Below are 24,544 nucleotides of genomic sequence, written 5' to 3'. Positions count from 1 at the left end.
CTACGATTTCAGCCCCTAGCGAACTTATGCTCCAGGCTCTAACGTGTGCGTGCAGGCTTCTCTTCTCTTCCCTCCGAAACCGGAAGTTATGCCCGGGGGGGAGAAGGGAAGCCTGTACGCACATGTTGAGAGCCCTGAAGCAAGCGTTCGCTACGGGCTAAGGCGGGAGACATGTTACTGAAGCATTTCCTCTTCTTGCTGCCGGGTCCTGCCTACTTTCTGTTTCCGCGAAGGCAGGACCCGGCAGCATTTCCCCCAACAGTTCCTCGCGATGCTGGTCGGCCGAAGCAGGGAGAGGTTGGGGCGGCGTCGGCTTTTGGGCGTGTTATTGGCGTCGGCTTTCGGGCCTGTTATTGGTGGCGGTTTGGGTCCTGGTCCCCGATGGCAGTTTGGGTCCCCGATGGCAGTGGCAGTGTCTTGGGGGAGGGCAGGGAGAAAGAAAGAAAAAGGGCAGGCAGGGAGACAGAAGGAAAGAAGAGAAACAGAAAAAAAGGAAAGGGAGGCAGAGAGAAAGAAAGGGCAGGGAGAGAGGAAGGAAAAGTTGGGGGAGGGAATGAGGTGTGGAGGAGAGGAAGCATACAGGCTGAAAGAAGGGAAGAAAGACTGGATGCACAGTCAGAAGAAGAAAGTGCAACCAGAGACTCATGAAATCACCAGACAAGGTAGGAAAAATGATTTTATTTTAAATTTAGTGATCGAAATGTGTCTCAATTTATATCTGCTGTCTATATTTTACACTAAGGTCCCCTTTTACTAAACCGCAATAGAGTTTTTTTAGCGCAGGGAGCCTATGAGTGTCGAGAGCAGCGCTGGGCATTCAGCGCAGCTCCCTGCGCTCTAAAAACTGCTATCGTGGTTTAGTAAAAAGGGAGGGGGGTATATTTGTCTATTTTTGTATGGTTGTTACTGAGGTGATAGTGCATAGAGTCATCTGCTTTGACCTCTTTGAAAAACCCTGGAATAGGAATGATAATTAACATTTTCTATGCGTACAGTGTGCGTTGTGTTTTTTTAAAATTTTATTGTTGGTAGATCATTTTGACTTGGTCATTTTAAAAGTAGCTCGCAAGCCCAAAAAGTGTGGGCACCCCTGGTTTACATCATAAAAATTTATCTTAAACATGTATTTAATATGGTATTTTTATTTTTCCTATATCTTATACTTTCTTTCTTTATATTTTTATTGTCTTTTCTTTAGTTCATGTTTTTCTTTCTTCAGTATTTCAATATCTCATATTTTTATAGTTTTTCACAATATCATCAAAACCAATCTTGATATTTTATTTTAAAATATCATAGGTTCTGACTTCGAAAGAAAGGCTTTTAGTTTTTCTGGATCTTCAAAATACAAAGATTTATCTCCAGATGATACTCTCATTTTTGCCGGATAATATAATCCGTATTTAAAACCTTTTTCTTTTAGTTGAGGTCTCATGTCTAATAGTCTCTTTCTTTTATTTGCTGTGTTTTTAGCAAAGTCCGGCAAAAACCATATTCTGGATCCTTTGTAATTTAGATTTTTGTCTTTCTTGGCAGCATTTAATATTTCTAATGCTTGTTGGTACCTAAGCATTTTAAATATTAGTGGTCTTGGCCTGCCTTGATTTTCTACATTTTTTGCTGGGATCCTATGAGCCCTTTCTATTTCCAGTGGTTGTTTTAAATCCAGTTGTAGTATTTTTGGAATTAAGTTTTCTAGAAAATGTATAACATTTTTCCCTTCTAAATTTTCTTGTATTCCAAAAAGTTTAATATTTTTCCTTCTTCCTCGATTTTCATAGTCTTCCAGTTGATCTTTTAATTTATTCAATTCCAGACTGTCATTTTTGCATCTGTTTGTTTCACCTTCTATGACCTCCATTTTAGTTTCTAATATAGTTGTTCTTTTATTATTTACTTCCATTTGTCTGTGAATGTTAAGTATTTCTTCCTTCATTTCCGACATATTGGTTACAGTTTCCTTAAGCATTTGTTTAATTTGTCTCAGTTCTTCCATAACTTCTGCTTTACTCAATATATCCGGTTCTTCAGCAGGAAGTGGGATCTTACTTGGTGTAATTTGATCCTGCTTTTGTCTTTTTGCTGACATACCAGCCTCATTTTTATTTTGTCTGGTACTTGCCATATTCTTGAACTTATTTTTATATTTTTACAGATTTTATCTTTTCCACAATCTTTATGTTCAATGAGATTTTTGTGCACAACAGTGTATAATAGTTCGCCTTCGATGTTATTCTATGAGGAATAGGAATTTTTTTTGGATCCCTTCTTTCAGGGTTCCAGTCTAATTTCGTTGGAGGGTAGTTTCAATTGGCAAAGTTTTCACCAATTTTCTTTTTTTTTGTTGTCATACAGCTCCTTACCCTCAGGATTTTCTTCAAAAACAGCAGAGGAGGGCTATTTCAAACTGTCTTTATTTTAGATTGACAGACACTGTCCTTTTACCAGAATTAGTTTAAGTTGAAGAAGCTTTTATCTTTTTCTTTGTTTTTGGCTGGTCTTCAAGCCTCTTTTTAATGTCTTTCAGCTCTTTAGAAATCTCAGTACTCAACACTATGTTATTCAGCACAGAAGAAAACAATTGGGTTTTTTTATCTTCGGCTTTGTTTTGACATCAGGCAGGAAAGGGCTATATCAAACTGCCATATTTTTATCTTTGACAGGCAGCAGCCCTCTATCGAAATCAGTCTTTTCTATTTATTGATTAAATGTAGTATTCAATAGTCTGCCTTCATTCTTTATAGTGTCTTGATTTTATATCTCAAAAGAAAAAAAAAAAAACGGCTTCAGGCAGAGGATTAATTGATTTCTCAGGTCTCCGACTCAGCACCGGCAGGAGAGGGCTGTTTCAAACCGTCACAGCTCTAGAAGTCAACTGACAACTGCCTCACTACGAGATCGATCTTTCTTTTATTTTTTAAAACATTAGACAGTTCAAAATTTTAACAGCCCTCCTCACCACCGTGCCTCATCAACATAAAGTGAAGCCGATAATAAAATAATAAAAAAACAGCAGCTTTACTTATCTCTTTCCCTTCAGGTCTTTTTTTCTTTTCTGTCAGTTGCCCTGATGCCGCGCTGATCCAGCGCTGAAGAAAAAAAAACCGGCGATCTCAACTTTGATTCTCCTCTCTCAGGATCCGTTTCAGTTTCAGCAGAGGAGATCAATATCGGTCGGCCACAATTCCTGTTTTCTCCGAAATTAGCAACAAGGGGATAATTTCAACAACCGTTGCCAAGTTGTTGTCACACAAAACCTCGCTTCAACACCGGCAGGGGAGGGCTATATCAAACTGCCACACTCTAGAGACTGACAGGCACCAGCTTTCCAGCTAAATCATTCATAAAGGGGAAACTTTTCTCTCTTCCTCTCTGTCATCGGGCAGCTCAACTCCAGTCCACCGCGATCTTCAAACCCCGTCAGTCACCTAGCCCTCAATACCGCACTGCTCAGGATAGAGAAAAAACGGCACCTCCACTTCTTGGCTTTTCACCTTTTAGGCTTCTCTTCCGTCTCTGCGAAGGAGGTCAATATTGATCTATCATAAATTCAGCATCGAAGGAAATTATTTTTTGATGAATTCTGTAATAAGGGGGTAATTTTTTTAAATTAATAGTTGCCTAGTGAAGAGGAGCGTCGCGATCACACGTCCATTTGTGCGCGCGTTAAGCCACGCCCTCTGAGTAACAGGTTATTAATTTATAAACCCTCTGTACAAAACTCAACTTGAGAAATACACTGAAGAATTAAAGAAAGTACTTTATCTTTAAGGTTGACCAGACATCTACAGGGAAATTGTAGAAAGAAGGTAGCCCCAGCAACTAAAACTTTAGGCGTCAGCTGAAGAAAGCCTTTTCTCCTCAACTGAGTAGATCTGGCAACATCAGGAAACATTTGCACAGCCTAGCCACAGAATAACTGTTGTTTCTTAGGAAAATAAGATATCAGAACAAATTGCTTCTGTTCTTCTGTATGAAAGTATATCAACAGCGTAGTTCTCTTTAACTATCATATCATGAGATGATTCTAAGAATTTTAAAAGGTCAAGACTATCAGATGAAGTAATAGAATCAAAGGCATCTTCCTTATTAAGTTCCTTAGTTCCTCTAGGCAAATAAGTAACATTCAACACTCCTAAGGAATCAAGTTGGAGCACCTCTTTTAACAATTCCTGAGGTGCTAATAATGAATTACAGGAAAGTTTAATATTCTTAAATTCTTTGCCCTTGATGTATTTTCTAAGCCTTCTAATCTAGCATGAATAGTCAAGCTATCTTTAACACAGGAATTAACAACTGACTGTATATTAACCATCTTGGAGTCATTATTTATTAATTCCTGTTTCATGGATTTATTCCTTTGCTTCTGTTCTGCCAACTGCACAGAGGAAACCTCCATGAATTTACAGAGCCGAGATGGTTATCTTATTCATAAGTACCTTCTCCAGTTAAACAGCCAAACACTTCTATCCTGAACTCTGACAATGTTAACTCTAAACCTGGTCAATCTATCACCTTGGAAGATGTTTTAAAAAATGTGACCAGAATGGAGAATATTCTTAAAGGAACTTTGTCTCTGCTGTGGTTGTTAAAATTTAATGCAAAGGAATGGATTTCTGTTTGGGGTATAGAAATCAAGGGAGCCATATGTGCTAGGACGTGAGAAGCTGATATGCACAGATAGGGAGAGGGACCTTGGGGTAAGAGTGTCTGAGGATCTGAAAGTGACAAAACAGTGGTACAAGGCAGTGGTCGTAGCCAGAAGGATATTAGGCCGTAAAGGGAGAAACAGAGAAACATGACGGCAGATAAAGGCCAAATGGTCCATCCAGTCTGTTCATCCGCAGCATCCACTATCCATTCATCTCCTTAAGAGATCCCACATGCCTGTCCTATGCTTTCTTGAATTCAGACACAGTCTTTATCTCCACTTCCTCTACTGCAGGGGTGTCAAACTCAATCACATAAGGGGCCGAAATCTGAAAAAAAAAGGCTAAGCCGCGGACCAAATTTTTAAATTAAGATAATTAGGGGTCCTTTAATTAATGTACATTAACCGATTTAGCGCGCGCTAAATGCGCACCTTAATAAAAGAACCCCTTAGTGACTAAGACTTAGTCTTAGTAGAAGTATAGGGTTACAACGTCTCCAACCCCACACCAGCTCTGTGGTGTAAACAAAACAAATATTGTAATCATAAAACAGAAAATAAAATTATTTTTTCTACCTTTTGTTGGCCCCAAACTGTGGTTGTCTTCTGATAACTCACTTGCCAGGGTCTCCTGCCCATTTGTCGTTTTCTTCTTTCTCCATGCTAACTATCCATCTTCCATGTCTGTCCTCCCATTCCGTTTCCCTTCCCTTCCCCGGAAGTCTGGCATCTTTCCTTTTTTTTCATGTCTATATCCGCAGCTGCAGCAATGGACCCCATCTGTCCTTTTCTTAACTACCCTTTCATCCAGCATCTCTCCCTCCTTCCCCACCACCCCAGGGTCCACCATCTCTCCGTTTCTCTTCCCAACTACCCTCCTATCCAGTATCTCTATCCCCCCACAGCATTCCTTGTGTCCAACTTCTCTCTCTTTCTGTTCCTTCCCTCTCTCTCTCGCCTCTGTTTTATTTCTTCCCCACCCCACCCCACCTTCCATTCAGTTCGGTTTATGCACATCTGGACCCCTTCTCTCCTGCCAAGTACTTCTGCACCAGGGCCCGTCCCTGTCCCGAAGGCCTGTATGTTTTCCCCCTTCTTCCTGGTCTCACCTTCAGATTTGGCCCGCCATTCCTACCCTCCTTCTATCCCAGTTTTCTGGTCTCTGGCTCACTGGCACGAACCGCTGCTGCTCTTCGCGTCTGCCTTCACCTGGCCTCCTCTTTAAAGCAGCCTGCTGAGGATTGCTGGCCAGCTGTAACGAACCTCGCAGGCTGCTATCTACCTCTGTAGCACATTACCTCTGACGTGATCCCGCCCCTCCTCTGATGTACGGGATCGCGTAAGAGGGAGCATGCTACCGAGGTGGACTGCTGGATTGTAAACCTCCTAGAGCTGAGGACATATATCATGCTTCTAGAGGAGTGAACTTCCTTATGGATTAGCTTGATAGATGCTTGGAGGGTGCTACACCCCGATGAATATGACTATTCCTTCTACTCTCACCTCCACAAGGTGTATGCATGGCTAGATTATATATTTCCCTCCCAATCACTCTTGTTCTCTGTGGGGGAGGTGACAATTGAGGTGCCTACTGTCTCTGATCATGCCCTGGTTATAATCACTCTCGATTTGCTAAATAAGGAGCAGGACAGAGTGTGGGAAATTTTCCCCCCCACTTATATAGGGATCCAGATTTTCATGTGTATCTCAGGGCTAAATTCCAATTCACCTGCAGATGTGTTTCCCACCATCTATTGGGAAGCTGCTAAAGTAGTTCTTCATGACCATATTATAGTGTATGTGGCGGGGAAGCAGCGAGCTAGGGAGGGCACTCTGCTGAAACTATCCCAAGAACTTACAGGCCTTGCATAGAGTTCATGTTTCCCTATTGGATGACAAATCCAAACAGAAAATCCAACAACTTTGCAAGGAGGTGGACCAGATTCTTACCCTTAGAGTGGAGCAAGATTTATATTTTCAGAGATATAAATTGTATAGGTGGGACGGGAAATTGGGGAAATTATTGGCTAACTTGGTACGTCCCTCTAGTAAGAAACAGCTAACCAGGAATGTTCAGGATGCTCAGGGCATGCGACAAACTGATCTGGTGAAAATTGTGGATCAGTTTGTACAGTTTTATACCACCTTGTATAGCCCGGGTCAGGTAGATGCGGAGTCCATGGATTCCTTTTTTCAGGGCTGTCATCTTACCTTTCTGACAGCAGAACAGTTAGGGGCTTTAAACAAACTGTTCACATATGAACATATTAGATTGGCCATTAGGAAACTGACCCTTATCAAAGCTCCGGGTCCAGATGGGACCAGAATTTTATAAAATTCTTAGTGCTATGGCTGTGCAGCCCCTGCAGTTATGTTCGCGGATGCATCTGCGGAGGGCAATATGGGTAGATCCAACATAGCCCACATCATCTTACTCCCCAAGCCTGGTAAAGACACTGAACAGCCAGGGTCATATAGGCCAATATCCCTTCTGAATCTGGATGTCAAACTCCTGGTGGCCATTTAGGCAAAACGGCTGAACAACTATCTGCTTCTCCTGGTTGCTGAGGATCAAGTGAGGTTTGTGCCTGGTCGATATGCTTCCTTGAACCTTTGTAAGATCATATTAGCGATGCAAGAGTCTAAGTGATGGGACACTGAGGTGGTTTTGGCCAGTTTAGATATTGAGAAGGCGTTTGATAGCGTTCTTTGGCCCTATCTTTTTTGGACACTAGACAAATTTGAGATTGGGATAGATTTGTGTAATGGGTGCAGGCATTGTACCATAAACCTCAGGCCCAGGTTATGATAAATGGCAAGTTGACCCTCATCGTTTGAACTTCGGAAGGGGACATATCAGGGGTGCCCACTGTTCCCTTTATTATTCGTACTGGCAGTGAAGCCTTTGGAGGCACGAATATGGCAGTACCCTGGTTTGGAAGGCATCTGTCTGGTATCTTAAGAACTTAGGTTGACGACATGTTTCCACGAAAAATCTCCATTATAGGCGTTTGTTCCACTCTATGCTTACATTCATAGGAGTCAAAACATGGAATAACCTACAAGAAATGATCAGAAAACAAAACTAAACATACAACATTCCGGAAAAAAATGAAAACCTTCCTCTTTGACAGTTGAACCTACTTGACTTCTCAGAAATTAATCTTTCTACCTCTTTCGCTAGATGAGCTCCTAGACAACTATGATTTCTTGCTCCCTTCTTACCCGTCCTCCCTTTCAAGGACCCTTTTAGTCCCTCCTCCTGATCCCCTTTCAACCCCTCTCTGAATGTCGCCTAGAGCCTGAATAGGTATGTGCAACACATAAATAGAAGATTAGATTAGATTAGATTAAATCATGCTACCATTAACTTACCTAAGTTTTTACGATGGGTACAACTATTTGGCACTTTTTTGGGACTTAGAATAAACTGCAGTAAATTGGATGTTTTGCCTTTATGTGGCAGGGGCCGGGAGCCATGGCATGATGAGTTACCTATTAAGTCCTTGACTCACTCCCTTAAGTAGTTGGGGATCTATCTTCATTCATCCCTCCGGTTTGGAGATGTACAAGCAAAACATATCAAGGGTCCTTATGCGGCTAAAGAGACTGTGTATGAAATGGATAGATCTCCCCTTGTCCCTCTTGGGTAGTAGCATTGCTTAAGATGGTAATACTGCCTAAAATATTGTACACTCTCCAGGTTCTACCCATATAGATTAAGAGGAGTTCAAGGCTTTGGTGAGAAGATTCTTGTGGCGCAGTAGGACAGCCTGTATTGCCTACATCAAGCTCATTCTTAGCAAAGACCTGGGGTCTGAATGTACCCGATCTCAGATTGTATAATGTAGCCTCCCTGCTCTGGGGGTAGCCTGACAAATGCGCATGGGCAATTGCACGCACTGTCATATGCTTGCATGACAAATGCACGCCAAAAATTTCATGCAGACAAATGCGTGCAGCGCCTGCTTGGTAACCCGTCAAATGTAAAACTGTAAAAACTGTAATTAATAATCATGCTAAAATCAGTAAGCTTTAATACAATGAAAGAGCATGTTGTCACATTTTGCAGCACGTCGACTTTTGAGCATACATTAACACTAACATCATTTGTCTAAATACATAAGAACATAAGAATTGCCATCACCTGATCAGACCCTGGGTCCATCAAGTCCAGTGATCCGCACATGTGGAGGCCCCGCCAGATGTTCCCTGGCATAGTTTTAGTTCCAATATCACTGTATGCTTGTCAAGGGAGATGTGCATTTAATTTACCCTTACCCGTATCACTCTATGCCACTCTTAAGGAGATGTGCATGTAGTTTACCCTTAAATCCTAGAATGGTGGATTCTGCAATTACTTCCTCTGGGAGAGCATTTCAGGTGTCCACCACTCACTGTGTGAAACAGAACTTCCTGATATTCGTCCTGGACCTGCCCCCCTCAGCTTCAGTCTATGTCCTCTTGTCCGTGTCACATTGGACATTGTAATTAACTGCTTTCCCTGCTCCATTTTGTCGAATCCTTTCAGTATTTTGAAAGTCTCAATCAGATCCCCTCGCAGTCTCCTCTTCTCAAGGGAGAACAATCCCAGTCTCCTAAGTCGTTCCTCATAGTCCAGGTTCTCCATACCTTTCACTAGCTTCGTTGCTCGTCTCTGCACCCTCTCTAGCAGTTTTATATCCTTCCAGGTGCGGTCTGACCATGGCTCTGTAGAGCGGTATTATAACTCTCTGATCTACTCGTAATTCCCTTCTTTATCATGCCTAGCATTCTATTTGCTTTCTTTGCCGCTGCCGCACATTGTGCTGACGGTTTCAGAGTCCTATCTTATCAGTACACCCAGATCCTTTTCCTGTTTGGTCTTTCCCAGAGTTACACCTGACATACTATACTTTTGATCTTTATTTTTTCTGCCTAAATACATCACTTTGCATTTTTCCACATTAAAATTCATCTGCCATTTATCTGCCCACTTCTCCAATTGATTCAAGTCGCTCTGGAGTTCCTTGCTGTCCTTCTGCAATCTGATTGCCCGGCATAGCTTTGTGTCGTCTGCAAACTTGATAATTTCACTGGATGTTCCTTCTTCCAGGTCATTTATGAAAATATTAAATAAGATGGGTCCAAGTACTGAGCCCTGGGGTACACCGCTAGTCACTTTTTCCCATTCTGAGAACTTCCCATTTATGCCCACTCTCTGTTTTCTGTTCTCTATCCATTTGCCTATCCATCTTAGTATATCTCCCTCTATTCCATGGCCTTGTAATTTCCTGAGAAGTCTTACATGTGGAACCTTGTCGAACGCTTTCTGAAAGTCCAAGTATACAATATCCACTGCTTCTCCACTATCAATTTGTCTATTCACTGTCTCAAAAAATTGAAGTAGGTTAATCAAACATGATTTCCCATTGCTGAACCCATGCTGACTGGCTCTTATCAGGTCGTGTGTGTCTAGGTGCCAGACTATGCTATCTTTGATCAGCGCCTCAACCATCTTTCCAGGGACAGATGTGAGACTCACAGGTCTGTAGTTTCCTGGCACTCCTCTCGATCCTTTTTTAAATATCTGCGTGATGTTTGCTATCTTCCAGTCGTCCGGTATCTGTCCTGTTTTGATTGACAGGTTGGCAAGTTTTTGCAATAGTTCTCCGATTTCAAATTTCAGTTCTTTTAGGACTCTCAGATGAATTCTGTCCGGTCCAGGAGATTTATCACTTTTAAGTTTGTCGATCTGGTGGTAAATCTGGTCCAAGTCCACTTCTACTGTGGTGAGGCTGTTCTGTACGACTCCCTTGAACACTTTCACTATGTCAGGTATTGTTGTGGTGTCTTCCTTTGTAAAGACAGACGCAAAGAAGGAATTCAGTCTGTCTGCAATTTGTTTGTCATCCTTGACGCACCCTTTTCCTCCCAGGTTGTCCAGTGGTCCCACCGCCTCCCGTGCAGGTTTTTTCCCTTTTACGTATCTAAAAAAGGGCTTGAAATTTTCGGCCTCGTGGTATTTTCTCCTCGTAGGCCTTTTTGGCAACCCTCACCGCCTTGTGACATTTTTTCTGATCATCTCTATGTTTGTTCCAAGCTTCGGATGTTTTTGTGCGTTTCCACGTCTTAAAGGAGTCCTTCTTTTCATTTATGGCTTCCTTCACCTCTTTGGTAAGCCACGCCGACTCTCTTTTGCCTTTGGTTTTCTTTACTTTGGACATCCATGGAATGTAGAGGCTTTGTGCTTCCGTGATAGTATTTTTCAGTAGGGACCATGCCTGTTCCACCGTTATGACTTTGCCCATCTTTTTCTTGATCCATTTTATCACCATGGCTCTCATGCTGTCGTATCTTCCCTTTTTAAAGTTTAAAGTCGTGGTTGAGGTTTTGGTACCTTTCCCTTTCCCGACATCAAGTTTGAAGTTGATCATGTTGTGATCGCTCATCCCCAGCGGGATCATGACTTCTACTTCCTTTGCCGGACCCGTAATGCCATTTATGACCAAGTCCAAGGTGATGTTTCCTCTCGTCGGCTCTCCTACCATCTGTTCCAGGATGCATTCCCCTAGCATTTCCAGGAACTTTGCCTCCTTGCCGCATCAACATTGACAGTAACATTTGTCTATATGTCATTCTAAACTTGGGAACTGTAAAAACTGCAATGAAATACAACGAAAGAGCATGTTGTCACATTTTGCTAATGAAAAAAAATTAGCGCACTCACAGGAACTGTAAAAACTGAGCTAATTGTTTCAGTATCAAAATCTATATTTCCAAGTTTATTCTTAATTTGATATACCAAGCATCACAAGTATCTGGCCGGTATACAATATTTAAAAAAAATTAAAATATCTTAAAAGTTAAAAAAAAAAAAAGGAAATAAAAATGGGTAGTGAAAACCAAGACATAGGTATAATTTTTGGGGAGCAAGGAGGGAAGGAAAGTTTTAATTACATTATGAAAATAAAAATGAAAGGAAGGGAGGAGGGGGAGGATAAAACAGAAGGGGAGTCGCTTCTTAAAAGTGGTTATATTTTGTTGTTTGTTTATTTATTTTATTTTTCCATGATTAAGATGGTTAACTGCTATTTTGATATGCATCTTTAAATAAAAATGTTTTGAGATTGATTATAAATTTGTTTAAAGAGTTTTCGCTGCGGATATGCAATGGCATTGCATTCCAGAGGGAAGGGGCAATTATGGAAAAAATGGTGTTTCTGGTGTAGTATAGGTCTTTGATTGAGGGAAATGTTAATAGGTTCTGGTTGGAGGATCTGAGAGTCCTGGATGGAGCATGTGGGATAAGGTATTTATCCAAGAAAGCAGGAGAATGGGAAAGTTTAATTTTAAAGACAAGTAGAAGTATTTTATATGTTGTTCTGTGTGAGACTGGCAACCAATGAGATTGACAGAGAAGCAGGGTGACGTGGTTGTATTTTTTGGCTTTGTAGATGAGTTTAACCGCAGTATATTGTATCAATTGGAGTCGGTGGGTTTCTTTTTAAGTTATTCCGTGATATAAAGAATTACAGTAGTATAAGTTTGAAATGACCAATGAATGAATGAGGGTTTGAATAGACGCGTGTTCTAGTATAGAGGTTTTGAAACTAATTAGATGGAGTTTATAGAAGCAGTTTTTTGTGACTTAGCTTATTTGGTCATGATAGTTAATATCTTTATCAAAAATGATTCCTAGTAATTTTAATTTGGATTCGAATTGAAGGCGGGCAGAGTCAATACATATTTGTCCGAGTAAGATGTCATTGTTTTTAGTGGGGAATAGGATCCCTCGTGATTTTGCTATGTTCAGTGAGAGTCTGTTGGTTCGTAACCATAGGCTAATTTTATCCAGTTTGAGATTAATTTCTTTGTCATTGATGTTTGCTGGGTTAATAAGGTGGAGTTAAATATCATCCGCGTAAGCGAAAGGAGTGAATCCGATTGATTGAGCTAACATCAAGAGAGGGGCTAGGAAGATATTGAATAGTAGGGGAGATAGGATAGAACCATGTGGAACACCATAGGTTTGAAAACTTGGAGAAGAGGAAATTCTTTTAGAGTGTACTTGGAAATTCCGATCGGAGAAGTAAGAGGAAAGCCATAGGAGAGCAGAGTCAGTTATGCCACTGTTTTTAAGACAGATGAGGAGAAGGTCGTAATCAATCGTGTCGAAGGCAGCCGATAGATCAAGGGATATTAGGTGAACTGATTTTCTGTGGTCATGGAAGTAGAATATGGTGGTAGTGAGGCCGAGTAAAGACAGTTCAGTTGAGTAGTAGTTGCGAAACCCAGTTTGATTAAGGTGAAGTTCATTTGTTTGTTCAAAGAATTCGGAGAGTTGTCGAAAAATGATTTTTTCTGTGAGTTTGGAAATGAAGGGTAAATTGGCAATAGGCTGATAGTTAAGGTTTCATCTAGATTTAGATTTTTTAATTTGGGAAAGACTAAGGCCGATTTCCAAAATTTTGAGGCTTTGGGTGATCATTTTTAACATGAATGGACCAAAAAAAAGAGAAGAATTTTTTTAATATAGAAGGGGGAATATTCTCTAGGATATTAGAATATATATTGATGGATTGTATAGTTCTCAGTAACTCAGCTAGAGAAGGGAGTTTGAATTTTGAAAGTGTACTGAAGGACAGAAGAGGATCGTGGTTCTGAGAGTCTGGGGAATTTGTGGATGAAAATTTGTTGAAGTTTGATCGAATGGCTTTTATTTTTTGGTCAAAATAGTTGGCCAAATTTGTTGCTGATGGCTGTTTGAGTGTGGAAGGAGAATTTTTTGTTTTTGAATAAGGGGAGAGGGATCGAATTATGGCAAATAATGTTGAGGAATTGCAGGCATTTGTTATGTGTTTTGAATAATGTTCATTTTTTGCAGTTTGTATTGCGTGTTTGTAGAGAGTAGCTAGTTCTTTATATTGAAGAAGGGAGAGAGTTGAGTGAGATTTTCACCATTTGTATTCTGAAGAACGGAGCTGATGAAGTTTCAGATTTTCTCTGAACCATGGTTTCCTTTTGGGATTTGAATGATATATTTGTTGTTTGGGGGGGGGGGGCTAATGAGTTTGATGAGTAAGTTTGTTTTGTCATTCCAGACAATTGATTGTTCTTTGGATTCTAATAGCGCAAATTCTTTTATGTCTAGATTGAAGGAGTTTTGAATTGAGGAGATAGTGATCTTAGAATAATCTCTGGAATTATAAGTATGATGGGGGATTGGGGTATAATCTGTAGGTGAATGAAGAGAAAAATTGATTAGGACGTGGTCTGACCGTGGAAGGGAGTGGGTGATTGGGTTTTTGAAGAGATGAATAATTGTATCTGGTCCAAAAATCATGTCGATGGTGTGTCCTGCTTGATGAGTGGGGGAGGAGATCAGAGGGGTTAGGGAGATGTCTGAGGTTAAGGTTAATAGTTCAGCGCAGTGTTCCCTCTAAGGTGAGCGCATGAGCGATCGCTCACTATTTTCAGTAGCGTCGCTCATACGCTTACCCCTGTCGCTCACTCGAGGGCAGGAGGAGGTGAGAGGAAGTGGCGGTGGCAGCAGCCTGTATTTTAAAAGTTAAAAGATGCAGCGGCGGCTCCTCTCAAGATTCCCGACTGCATCGGACTTCTGACGCAGGTGGGGATTCGTGAGAGGAGCCGCTGCCACGTCTTCAGTGTCCTACCAAGGAGGGGCGGTCCGCCCCGGCTGTGCACCCACCCTAAGACTGCAGTCGGAGAGGAAGTTCGGGCCAGCCAAACTGTTGCCCAGATGCAGGAGATATTTCAGGCTGGAGTGGGCTTTCTTAAGGCCTCAGACTTGCAGGAAACTCATTTTAAGCTCTTGCATTGGGCTTTTCTCACCCGAGCGAGGGGTTTGACCAGAGGTTTGTGGCCTGATCCCCACTGCAGTCGATGTAAAATTCATGTGGTCACTTTTTTCGAGTGCCCTAGGCTTACAATTTGGAGACATATCCATCCTTCCTGGAAAAATTAATACAGTAGGACTATATGACCTTACTGCTTGGGGATCAGTGCCTTTTGTTGGAATGCCAGATATCAGAGCCTGCCTGCAGATTTGTCACTATAGCCTTACTGTTGGTAAAGAAGGTTATCTTAAAATACTGGACAGAGGACATGGACCCCCCCCCCCCTTCCAATGTCTGGAATTCTCTGATGAAGTAAGTGGAGAGATTTGAAATTAGACTGGAGAAGGGGAAGCGACAGATTCCTGAGCATCATCATTACTTATTTCTATGGCAGCAGTGCTTAACTTTGTGATTGAATATGAAGGTGTTTTGGAGATCATGCTAACCTCTAAATTTGTCCTTATCTTGATATGAGCAGCATGATGGTGGTGGTGGTGGGGGCTTGTTGGGAGTATGGCTGGTAAGTTTTGGTGCTGGGATAGTGGTACTGTGTGGGATGGATGTGAATGTTCTAGCTCAGTGGTTCCCAACCCTGTCCTGTAGGACCACCAGGCCAATCGGGTTTTCAGGCTAGCCCTAATGAATATGCATAAGAGAGATTTGTATAGAATGGAAGTGACAGGCAGGCAAATCTGCTCCATGCATATTCATTACGGCTAGCCTGAAAACCTGATTGGCCTGGTGGTCCTCCAGGACAGGGTTGGGAACCACTGTTCTAGCTGATTAGATTAGGGTTTCTGATGATGATTGTATGAAAATGTGTGATATGATGTTACTTCTAAGACGCTTTATTATTTCCTTTCCTTTACTATGTCATGGGAATGTTTCTTGTACAAAATTGTGTTGATTTGAGGATATGGGACATTAGCTTCCTATATTGTTTATATATTGTTCTCCCTTTATATCTAGAATTTTTCTATATGTGCTGTATTACTGTCTGAGTTTGTTTTTGTGCTGTATTATATCCCATCATCCTAGGGGACTTTAATATACACTTTGACTTATCCAAACATCCCAACTCTCTTGAACTTCTAACCTTAATTTCTGACTTAGCGCTCTTTCCTCTTATCTCAACCCCCACCCATCTAATGGGGCACACCCTTGACATGATATTTGGACCAATAGCACTCACCCCCATCTTTAACAACCTAACAACCCACCATCTCCTCTGGTCGGACCACTTCTTAATTACACTTAATCTCCTTACACCTACCAACTACTCCCCTACCCCTGACCACACCATTAATTTCCATGACTATAGCAAAATTACCGAAGCACCAATTCAGAAATCTCTAAACTTAGATCTAAAATAATTCGCTACTCTTAAAATGGAAGAACAGTCAGATCTCTGGGCAAGCTCAACCTGTTCCTTAATCGACACTAACCCCTACCTAACAAAAAAATACTATACGGTCACACCCCAAAAAGAAACCTTGGTTTACCAAAAATCTTGCTCTTCTCGGACGACAACTCCACTCCTCTGAAAGAAAATGGCGTCAATCCCAAACCCCCTCTTACCTCCGACAATATAAAGAATTAGCCATCCATTACAAACGTGCCATTCAAATCGCCAAAAAGGAATACTACTCAAAATGCATCTGATTAACCCACAACTCTTCTGCCCTCTTCGCTATTGTTCATTCTCTGTCTCCTTACTCAAAAAGAAACACACCTGCTCCCGATCGCACCCAACCACCTGCCACCGAACTGGCCAACTATTTTGACTTAAAATAAAAAAAACATCAGACAAATTTTTGGGCACACCCCCCTCTAGGACCCTCCGATCCACTAAGCCCGAACAAGCTCTTATCATTTAGCATCTTCTCAAAATTTAGACTTCCGACCTTAATCTTCACAAAGGCATCCACTCTGTGAACACCTCAAACAATCTGATCAAAAACATCCCTCCGTCTAAAAAAATTGTTCTCCATATTCAGACCTTTTCTTCTTGAAATGATAGCCAATAGTCTCATTTCTAACACCGTTTCAAATTCATGGAAATCTGCTTTAGTCTTCCCTAAACTAAAAAAAATTAAGAGTCAGATCCAACCAAATGCGAAAACTACTGTCCCATTGCCAATCTTCCCTTCATTGACAAACTCACTGAAAAAATAGTGTTCAATCAGTTCTGATTTTCTCGAAAAAACCAATGCACTACAACCTAATCAAACAGGTTTCCACATTAATCATTCGACAGAACTGTCCCTTCTTGGACTTACCACTACTATTTACTATCATTTAGATCACCGCAAAGCCGTCCTTCTCATATCCCTTGATCTCTCGGCAGCATTTGATACTATCAATCACAATCTTTTTCTTCATCGATTCAAACACTACAGAATCTCAGGACATGCCCTCAACTGGTTTTCCTCTTATTTCTCAAATCACAGCTTTCAAGTCAACTCGAGAGGTTCATCATCTTCAATTATTCAGACCTACGGCGTTCCACAAGGCTCTATTCTCTCCCCCTTACTCTTTAATATCTTATTGGTCCCACTACTGACATTAGCTCAATCAATAGACGTCACCCCTTTTGCTTATGCCGACAACATCAAACTTCTGCACCCCATCAACCCTTCAAATCAAAAAGACATACAAGAAATTAATCACAAACTTGACAGTATCAGCCTATGGCTATGCAATAATCGACTGTCTCTGAATCTAGACAAAACATCAGGTATTCTTTTTTCTGTCACAAAGAAAGAAACACTAACCGGCCCAATTTGCATTGAATCCCGTCAAATCAATATCGAACCCAAAGTTAAACTATTGGGAGTTATTCTAGACAGCCATCTTACCCACCATGATCAAATCAGTTCAGTAATTCAAAAATGTTTCTACAAACTCTGTAATCCGTTCTGTAACCTCTCTCCTAGAACCTTCTATCGAAACTCTTATTCACTCCATGATCATCTCACACATCGATTATTGTAAATCCCTCTATCACGGGATTACTCAAAAAGAAATTCGCCAGTTACAGCTTGTCCAAAATACAGCTGTCAAACTCATTCACAATGCAAAGAAATATGATCACATCATCCCACTCCTCCGTGAGTCACACTGGCTACCAGTTTCCATCAATCAAAGAACTTTTCTACACTCATAATACCAACTTCTCTGCCACTGCTCCTACTCTCTGGAACGCTATGCCATCACACCTCCATCTCGAAAATTCCCTTGAAAAATTCAAGTCTAAACTTAAGACCTTTCTATTTCAGGATGCCTTTCAAAACACAAGCTAGACATCTCCTTAATTATTTATCAGTGCTTTTAAGAAGCAACATTCACTCCCTATTTGTTTTTTCCCTTTCCCCTCATTCCTCCATTTTAATTTTACTTTTAATCTAGATGTATTTATTAAATCTTCCCTCTCTTATTACCTTATGTATCAACTCCCCCATCACCCAGTTGTTTTTGTCCAGTTAACTTCCCTCCCTTTTTTTTCTCATCAATTTAATTTAAAAAAAAATTTTTTCCCTTAATTATTTTAAATTGTTAATTTTAGCTCTGTAAACCGACCAGATACTTGTTGATGGCCGGTCTATCAAATTATAAATAAACTTGGCAACTTGGATATGTTGCCATAATAAAGATATTTTTCAATAAAAGAGAGCAAGAACTCTTTTGGGTTGGGTAGCCTAATTAAAAAAACATCTAAGGGCTCCATTTACTAAGGTGTGCTAGTGTTATTAGTGCACGCTAAAGATTAGCGCGCGCAAACCATGCACTAAACGAAAAATACTAACGCAAGCTCTATGGAGGTGTTAGTGTTTAGCGCGTACAGCATTGTAGCGCACGCTAAGCACGCACTAAAACCGCTAGAATACCTTAGTAAAAGGAGCCCTAAGTGCATCTTTAATTTTTACATATTACACTTTATGAATTCTAGAAGGGCTCAATTTGGTACAGTGCAAATATTAAGACAAGAGTAGCAGTAAAATTATTTTTAATTATTTCAAGAAATTTTATAGCTGGCAAATCAAAAAAAATTTTTTTGTCAGCCTGAATAACTTGTATAATTACAACACAGACAACGCATTAAAATATAACCAAAATAAAACTGGCTATTAAAAACCTTTTAGTTTGACATTGTTTAACAATTTTATATTTTTTTTATGGGCTCCTCATAGGTAAATAAACCAAACTACCCCCCCCTCCTTTATCAAGCTGCACTAGAGCTTTTAGCACAGGCTGGTGAGGTAAGTACTCTGACATTCATAGTACTTCTATGAACGTCAGAGAATTTACTGCGCCAGCTCACACTGAAAACCTCTCATGCAGTTTGATAAAAGAGGCCCTAAATGAAACAATTTTTGAAAAACATAATTATTTCTAACCTACCCTGTTTAAGGAGTGAGGTTTATTTCTGTCATTGTATACAGTAGTCCACCGATATTTGCGGGGGTTGTGATCCAGGAACCACCGCGAATGTTGAAAAACCGTGAATAAGGTTTTTAGCAGGGGAGACAGGAGAGGGCAGCCGGAGAGGCAGGAGAGGGCAGCCAGAGTGCCGGGTAGTGAAGGAAATCACTCGTTGTATGCTCCGACCATCTCTTCCTATACTAAAGTCGGGCCTCACCAATCAGGAGCTGCTTTGATATGCAGCTCCTGTTTGGTGAGGCCCGACTTTAGTACAGGAAGAGGCGATTGGAGCATACTTCGAGTAATTTACTTCACTCGCCGGCGCTCTGGCTGCCCTCTCCTGCCTGGTCATTCATGGTCAGAAAATACTGCAAATGACCGGGATCGCTGACCGCGAATTAATGGGGGAGCATTGTATACAGAACTAACTCACCTCAAAACTGAAGCTATCTGGGCAATCGATTACTGTCTGCTGAACTTAAGAAGTACCTTTCCCTTTTGTAAAATCCTTGTTATTGTAACTGAGAATGTTGTTCTAGCATCTGATATATTCCCACATTTTTTCTTACAGATAACCATCTTAACTTAGCGTCTATGGAAGTAACAGTAAATGCTGTGGCAGGAGCACTTAAAGCTTTCTTTGCAGATCTTCCTGACCCTTTAATTCCTTACCCTCTGCAACCAGTGTTACTAGAAGCAGCAAGTGAGTAAATTCTGTCTGTTAGTTTAACTGGAATGCTATGGAAGTGGGGACTTCTTCAATTCAATTGATTTCTTTGAAAACTTAAACTTTTGTTGTTAAAGAGCTGCAGTGCTTTTTAATGATTATTTTGTTTGCTTGACCTCATGTACTCTTCTTGTTATAACAAGGTTCTGAATTTGAGATAGTCCTTTTTTAATTTGGTTTGCTGGTTTCTTTCTCCATGCCTTCACCACTATTCCTTTATGAAGACAAATACTATATATTATCCTTGGACAGTGTTTCTCAACTTCTTCAAGCTAAGTACCTCCTAAGTCTAACAAATATCAACTGATTGCCCCCACCCCCATCAAGCTCTGCCCCAGATCTGTCCATGCTCCGCTCCTGACCCCACCCCATAATAATATTACTAATTGTAATGCATTTTCTTCCATTCATTTTTCATATACACACAATATAATCTTATTAATACATTAGTTTTTTAGCCCGTTACATTAACGGGTGCTAGAATAGATGTGTAGACTTAGGCATTTCTTTCTCTTTCTTTCTGTATGTCTTTCTTTCTCTCTCCCTGCCCATTTTCTTTCTTTCTGTCTCTCTCCCTGGCCCCCTGTCTGTCTGTCTTTCTTTCTTTCTGTCTCTCTCCCCTGTCCAGCAGCACCCCTTCCCTGCTCCCCCTGTCCAGCAGAACCCCCTGTTCAGCAGTAGCCCTTCTCCCTTACTTTTACCTCCCCCATGTCCAGCAGCACCCCTTCCCTGCTCCCTCTGTCCAGCAGTAGCCCTTCTCCCTTCCCTTCTCCCCTTGTCCAGTATCCGCTAGCCTGGGCAGCCTCGGTGCTTTTGCTAGGCCGGCTCGCCTCACATAATTGAAGTGAGCCTGCCTAGCAAATGCATCACGGCTGCTGCATAAAACTGCAGCTGCTGCCTTTGCCGGTCCAGGGTTGAGAAGAGGCATCCCGGCAGCGCAGGAAGTCAGCCAGCCAGCATTGGAGATCGGGGCAGAAGGCAGGCACTGTGCATGTGCGGCACGGAAGCACAGATCATAGACACAGGGCGCACGGAGATTGAAGTGCGCATGCGCGCTAAGGGTTTTATTATAGTAGATAATGGTAACACAAAATTTAAAAAAAACACACCAAAGTACACTGTATGCAGAGAAAATGTTAATTATCATTTATATTTTGGGTATTTTTTCCAAAGAAGTCAAGGCAGATGACTTTAAAGTATGCAATGTCATCTCAGTAACAACTATAGAAAAACAGAGAAATAGAGTGCAAAATGTAGATAGCAGATATACATTCTTAAAATGGACACATTTCAATCACTAAATTGAAAATAAAATCATTTTTCCTACCTTTGTTGGCTGGTGATTTCATGACTCTGTGGTTGCACTTCCTTCTGACTTTGCTTCCATTATTTGCAGTCCGTCTCATTTACAGCCTCAAGAAATCAGACCATGTAAGCCCATATTACAAAAAACTACACTGGTTGCCTGTGGAAGCAAGGGTCATTTTTAAGTTTGCTTGCCTTTGCTTCAAAACCATGACAGATTCACCCCCAACCTATCTGTCTCACCAGTTCGAATTCCCAGGCACAACTAATACACGCAGTACCTACTTGTTCGCTTTTCCATCCCTAAAGGGCTGCACCTACAAGAGATACCTCGATAGAACATTATCATTCCAAGTAGGCAAATGGAACAAATGTTTAACCAACTTCATCTCAGATGCACTTTTGTACCAAATGTTTCTGAAGTCAATAAAAACTTATCTCTTTGACAAATTTCTCTGACCCCACTTCAACCTGATGTACTTCCAAAACACTTCCAGATAAACCTGTCTAAACTTAACATGCCAAAGTAATTTCGAAAGTTCTCTGTAACGTCGCTGTCTGTATACAGTCTCTTCTCTTGTAAACCGCTTATTATCCCAGGACAAGCAGGCAGCATATTCTTAACTGATGGGTTACGGCACCGACGGAGCCCCGGTACGGACAATTTTAGAGTGATTGTACTCTAAGAATTTGGAAAGTTCTAGCAGGCCGCGCACGCGCGAGTGCCTTCCCACCAGACAGAGGCGCGCGGTCCCCAGTTTCTTAGTTTCCGTGGAGCTAAGAAGACGCGTTTTTTTCAACGGCCATTGAAATATTTTACGCTTGCCTTCCCGCTCGCGTATTTTTCTTCTGGAAGCTTAGCTTCCTTTTTTCTTAGTTTCTCTAATTTAAAAAAAAAAAAGTACATTTTTATTTTCTTTTATTTTCTTGGGTTCGCCTCGGTGGAGCCTGTTGCCACCATCGAAGCCTCCGCTTTCGATTTGGCGGAGGCCGTGTTCACCTTCATGCCCCCTCAGCCAGGATACAAACGGTGTGCGCGCCCCATCTCGTTGACCGACCCGCACAATTGGTGTCTGCAGTGCTTGGGTCCGGATCATAGGGCTACTCTTAAGAAGCGCACCTTAAAAAACAGGCAGCTTCAACAGAAACTAGTCTTCGGTGCCGCGATGGCTGATCCCTCGGCATCGACACCGGCGTCGACAGCTTCTCAACTGGCGCCCACTTCATCTACACCGCGTGACACCGCTCCGGCGTCGCACCCTTCAGGTAAGCCGGCTAAGAAGCCTTCCTCCCTGGAGCGTCCTCCAGTCACTGTGGCAGAGAGTCCAGTCCTGCCGACCTCGAGGCGCCCCCGTAAACGCTCCACCCCTATAGAGGTGAGTACATCCTCCTCAGCCTCCTCTTCCTCTGGGCGTCGAGCGGCACCACAGGTACCGCAGAAAAAGAAAGCGATACCGGTGCCTTCCTTGGATGACCGTATTGCGGCTGTCCTTCAGGTCCAACTTAAAGAGCAATTACAGCAGCTCCTTCCTGCTCTGTTGGCACCGAACCTTCCAGTTCCGGCCTGGTCTGAGCTGCCGGTTCCGGCAGTGGACCTGCTATTGTCGGCTTCCACTCTTTCGGTACCGGTCCATTCTGCCTCTTCGGCTTCCATGCCGGTACTGTCTGCGGAACCAAGAGGTCTTCATCGGGCTGTTCAAACAACCGAGCCCCCACTTTTGTCCGATCAGTCCCGACATCGGCAACCTTTAACTTCTCCAGGTGCCACCTCATTGCGATCCGGGAAGTCGGTACGCAAGACCCGACACGCTGAGCCTTCGACACCGGACTCCCGGGGTCGTGTTTCTCAGGTATGGGATCCTGATCTGTGGGATGACTCTGAAGAGCACTTGCTCTCTGAGGACGAGGTTTCTTCGGTTGAGGAGGACCCCTCTCTGCGGGAACCTTCTTCTAGGCCAGAACATTCCTCCTTTACCTCCTTTTTAAAGGAGATATGTGAGTCTCTTTCTATTCCTTTGGAGGCTGAATCCAAGAAATCTAAGGCATTCCTTGACGCTTTAGACTTTGATCAGCCTCCAAAGGAATTTCTTAAATTGCCCCTCCATGATATTTTGAGGGAGACTTTCTATAAAAATCTCGAGACTCCTTTAACCATCCCTGGTGCTCCTCGCAAGTTGGATACCTTATATAAAGTCATTCCAATTCCAGGCTTTGACAAACCCCAGCTCCCGCATGAGTCTTTATTGGTTGAGTCCACTCTCAAAAAGTCTGTGGGCACTAGTGTCTATGCTTCTGTCCCTCCTGGCAGAGAGGGGAAGACCATGGATAAGTTTGGCAAGCTTTTATACCAAAATGCTATGCTTGCCAATAGATCCGGTAATTATGCCTTTCATTTTTCCTTTTATTTGAAGCACCTCATTCAGCAACTGGCTTCTTTTGAAAAATACTTACCTGACCGGAAACTCACTGCTTTCCGCCAATACACTTCCAGTCTCTTACAGCTTAGAAAATTCATGGTCCAATCAGTTTACGACACCTTCGAACTCACCTCGAGGGCTACGGTGATGGCTGTGGCTATGCGCCGTCTGGCTTGGCTTAGGGTTTCGGAGCTGGATATCAACCACCAAGACCGCCTTGCCAATGCTCTGTGCCTTGGGGATGAGTTATTTGGTGACTCTCTCGATTCCACCACACAGAAATTGTCGGCACATGAGACTCGCTGGAACACTCTTCTCAAGAACAAGAAGAAGCCTCCACCTGTCCGGCCCTTTCGCCAACAATCGGCCTATCAGCGTCGCTACTCTGCTAGACCCTTATCGTCTGCTCCTCAGCAGCCTAGACGCCAGTGTCAGCAGCAACACCAACAACCTCGTGCACCACAGCAGCAACATGTGAAGCCTCCTGCACAACCGAAGTCCACTCAACCCTTTTGACTTCATTCTCCAGGGCCTAGCCAGTCTTCTACCATCAACCCTTCTGCCTCAACCCATAGGAGGACGTCTTTCTATTTTCCTCAGCCGTTGGGAGATCATCACTTCAGACCAGTGGGTTCTAAACATCATTCACCACGGCTATTCTCTCAACTTTCAGACTCTTCCCACCCAAAGTCCTCCAAAAGAGTCTGCTTGAACACATCTCAGTCCTCCCTCCTCCTTCAGGAGGTCCAATCCCTTCTTCTTCTGAACGCCATAGAGGAAGTTCCTCTAGATCAGAAGGGGCAGGGATTCTATTCCCGCTATTTTCTGGTTCCCAAAAAAACTGGGGACCTCAGACCCATACTAGATCTCCGAGATCTCAACAAATGCTTGGTCAAGGAAAAGTTCAAAATGCTTTCTCTGGCCACACTTTATCCTCTTCTCACTTAGGGCGACTGGCTATGCTCCCTCGATCTCAAGGAGGCCTACACTCACATCCCGGTCAATCTGGCCTCCAGACAGTATCTCCGCTTCATGATCAATCGCTGCCATTACTAGTACAAAGTGTTACCCTTCGGTCTTGCCTCCTCTCCCAGGGTATTCACAAAGTGTCTTATTGTGGTGGCCGCTTTTCTACACTCTCCCCATCTTCAAGTCTTCCCTTACCTGGACGACTGGTTAATCA

At 42.3% G+C, this 24,544-nt stretch overlaps 1 protein-coding gene across 3 annotated transcripts in view; it reads left to right on the top strand.

Moving 5' to 3' along the window:
• Window positions 1–24,544, top strand: part of ARHGAP5 (Rho GTPase activating protein 5) — a 159,406-nt gene that overhangs the window by 98,526 nt on the left and 36,336 nt on the right. For 2 of the 3 annotated variants that reach the window (XM_033951187.1, XM_033951186.1), the window contains one exon: window positions 19,484–19,615. In XM_033951187.1, coding sequence (XP_033807078.1) covers window positions 19,484–19,615 — 132 coding nt within the window. Of the gene's footprint in view, window positions 1–19,483; window positions 19,616–24,544 lie in introns of those variants that run through there. The other variant, XR_004540060.1, reaches the window with a different exon arrangement.

This window comes from Geotrypetes seraphini, chromosome 7 (genome assembly GCF_902459505.1).
Source record: "Geotrypetes seraphini chromosome 7, aGeoSer1.1, whole genome shotgun sequence".
In the NCBI taxonomy this organism is placed as follows: Eukaryota; Metazoa; Chordata; class Amphibia; order Gymnophiona; family Dermophiidae; genus Geotrypetes; species Geotrypetes seraphini.
This window is presented reverse-complemented; position numbering and strand designations above follow the sequence as displayed.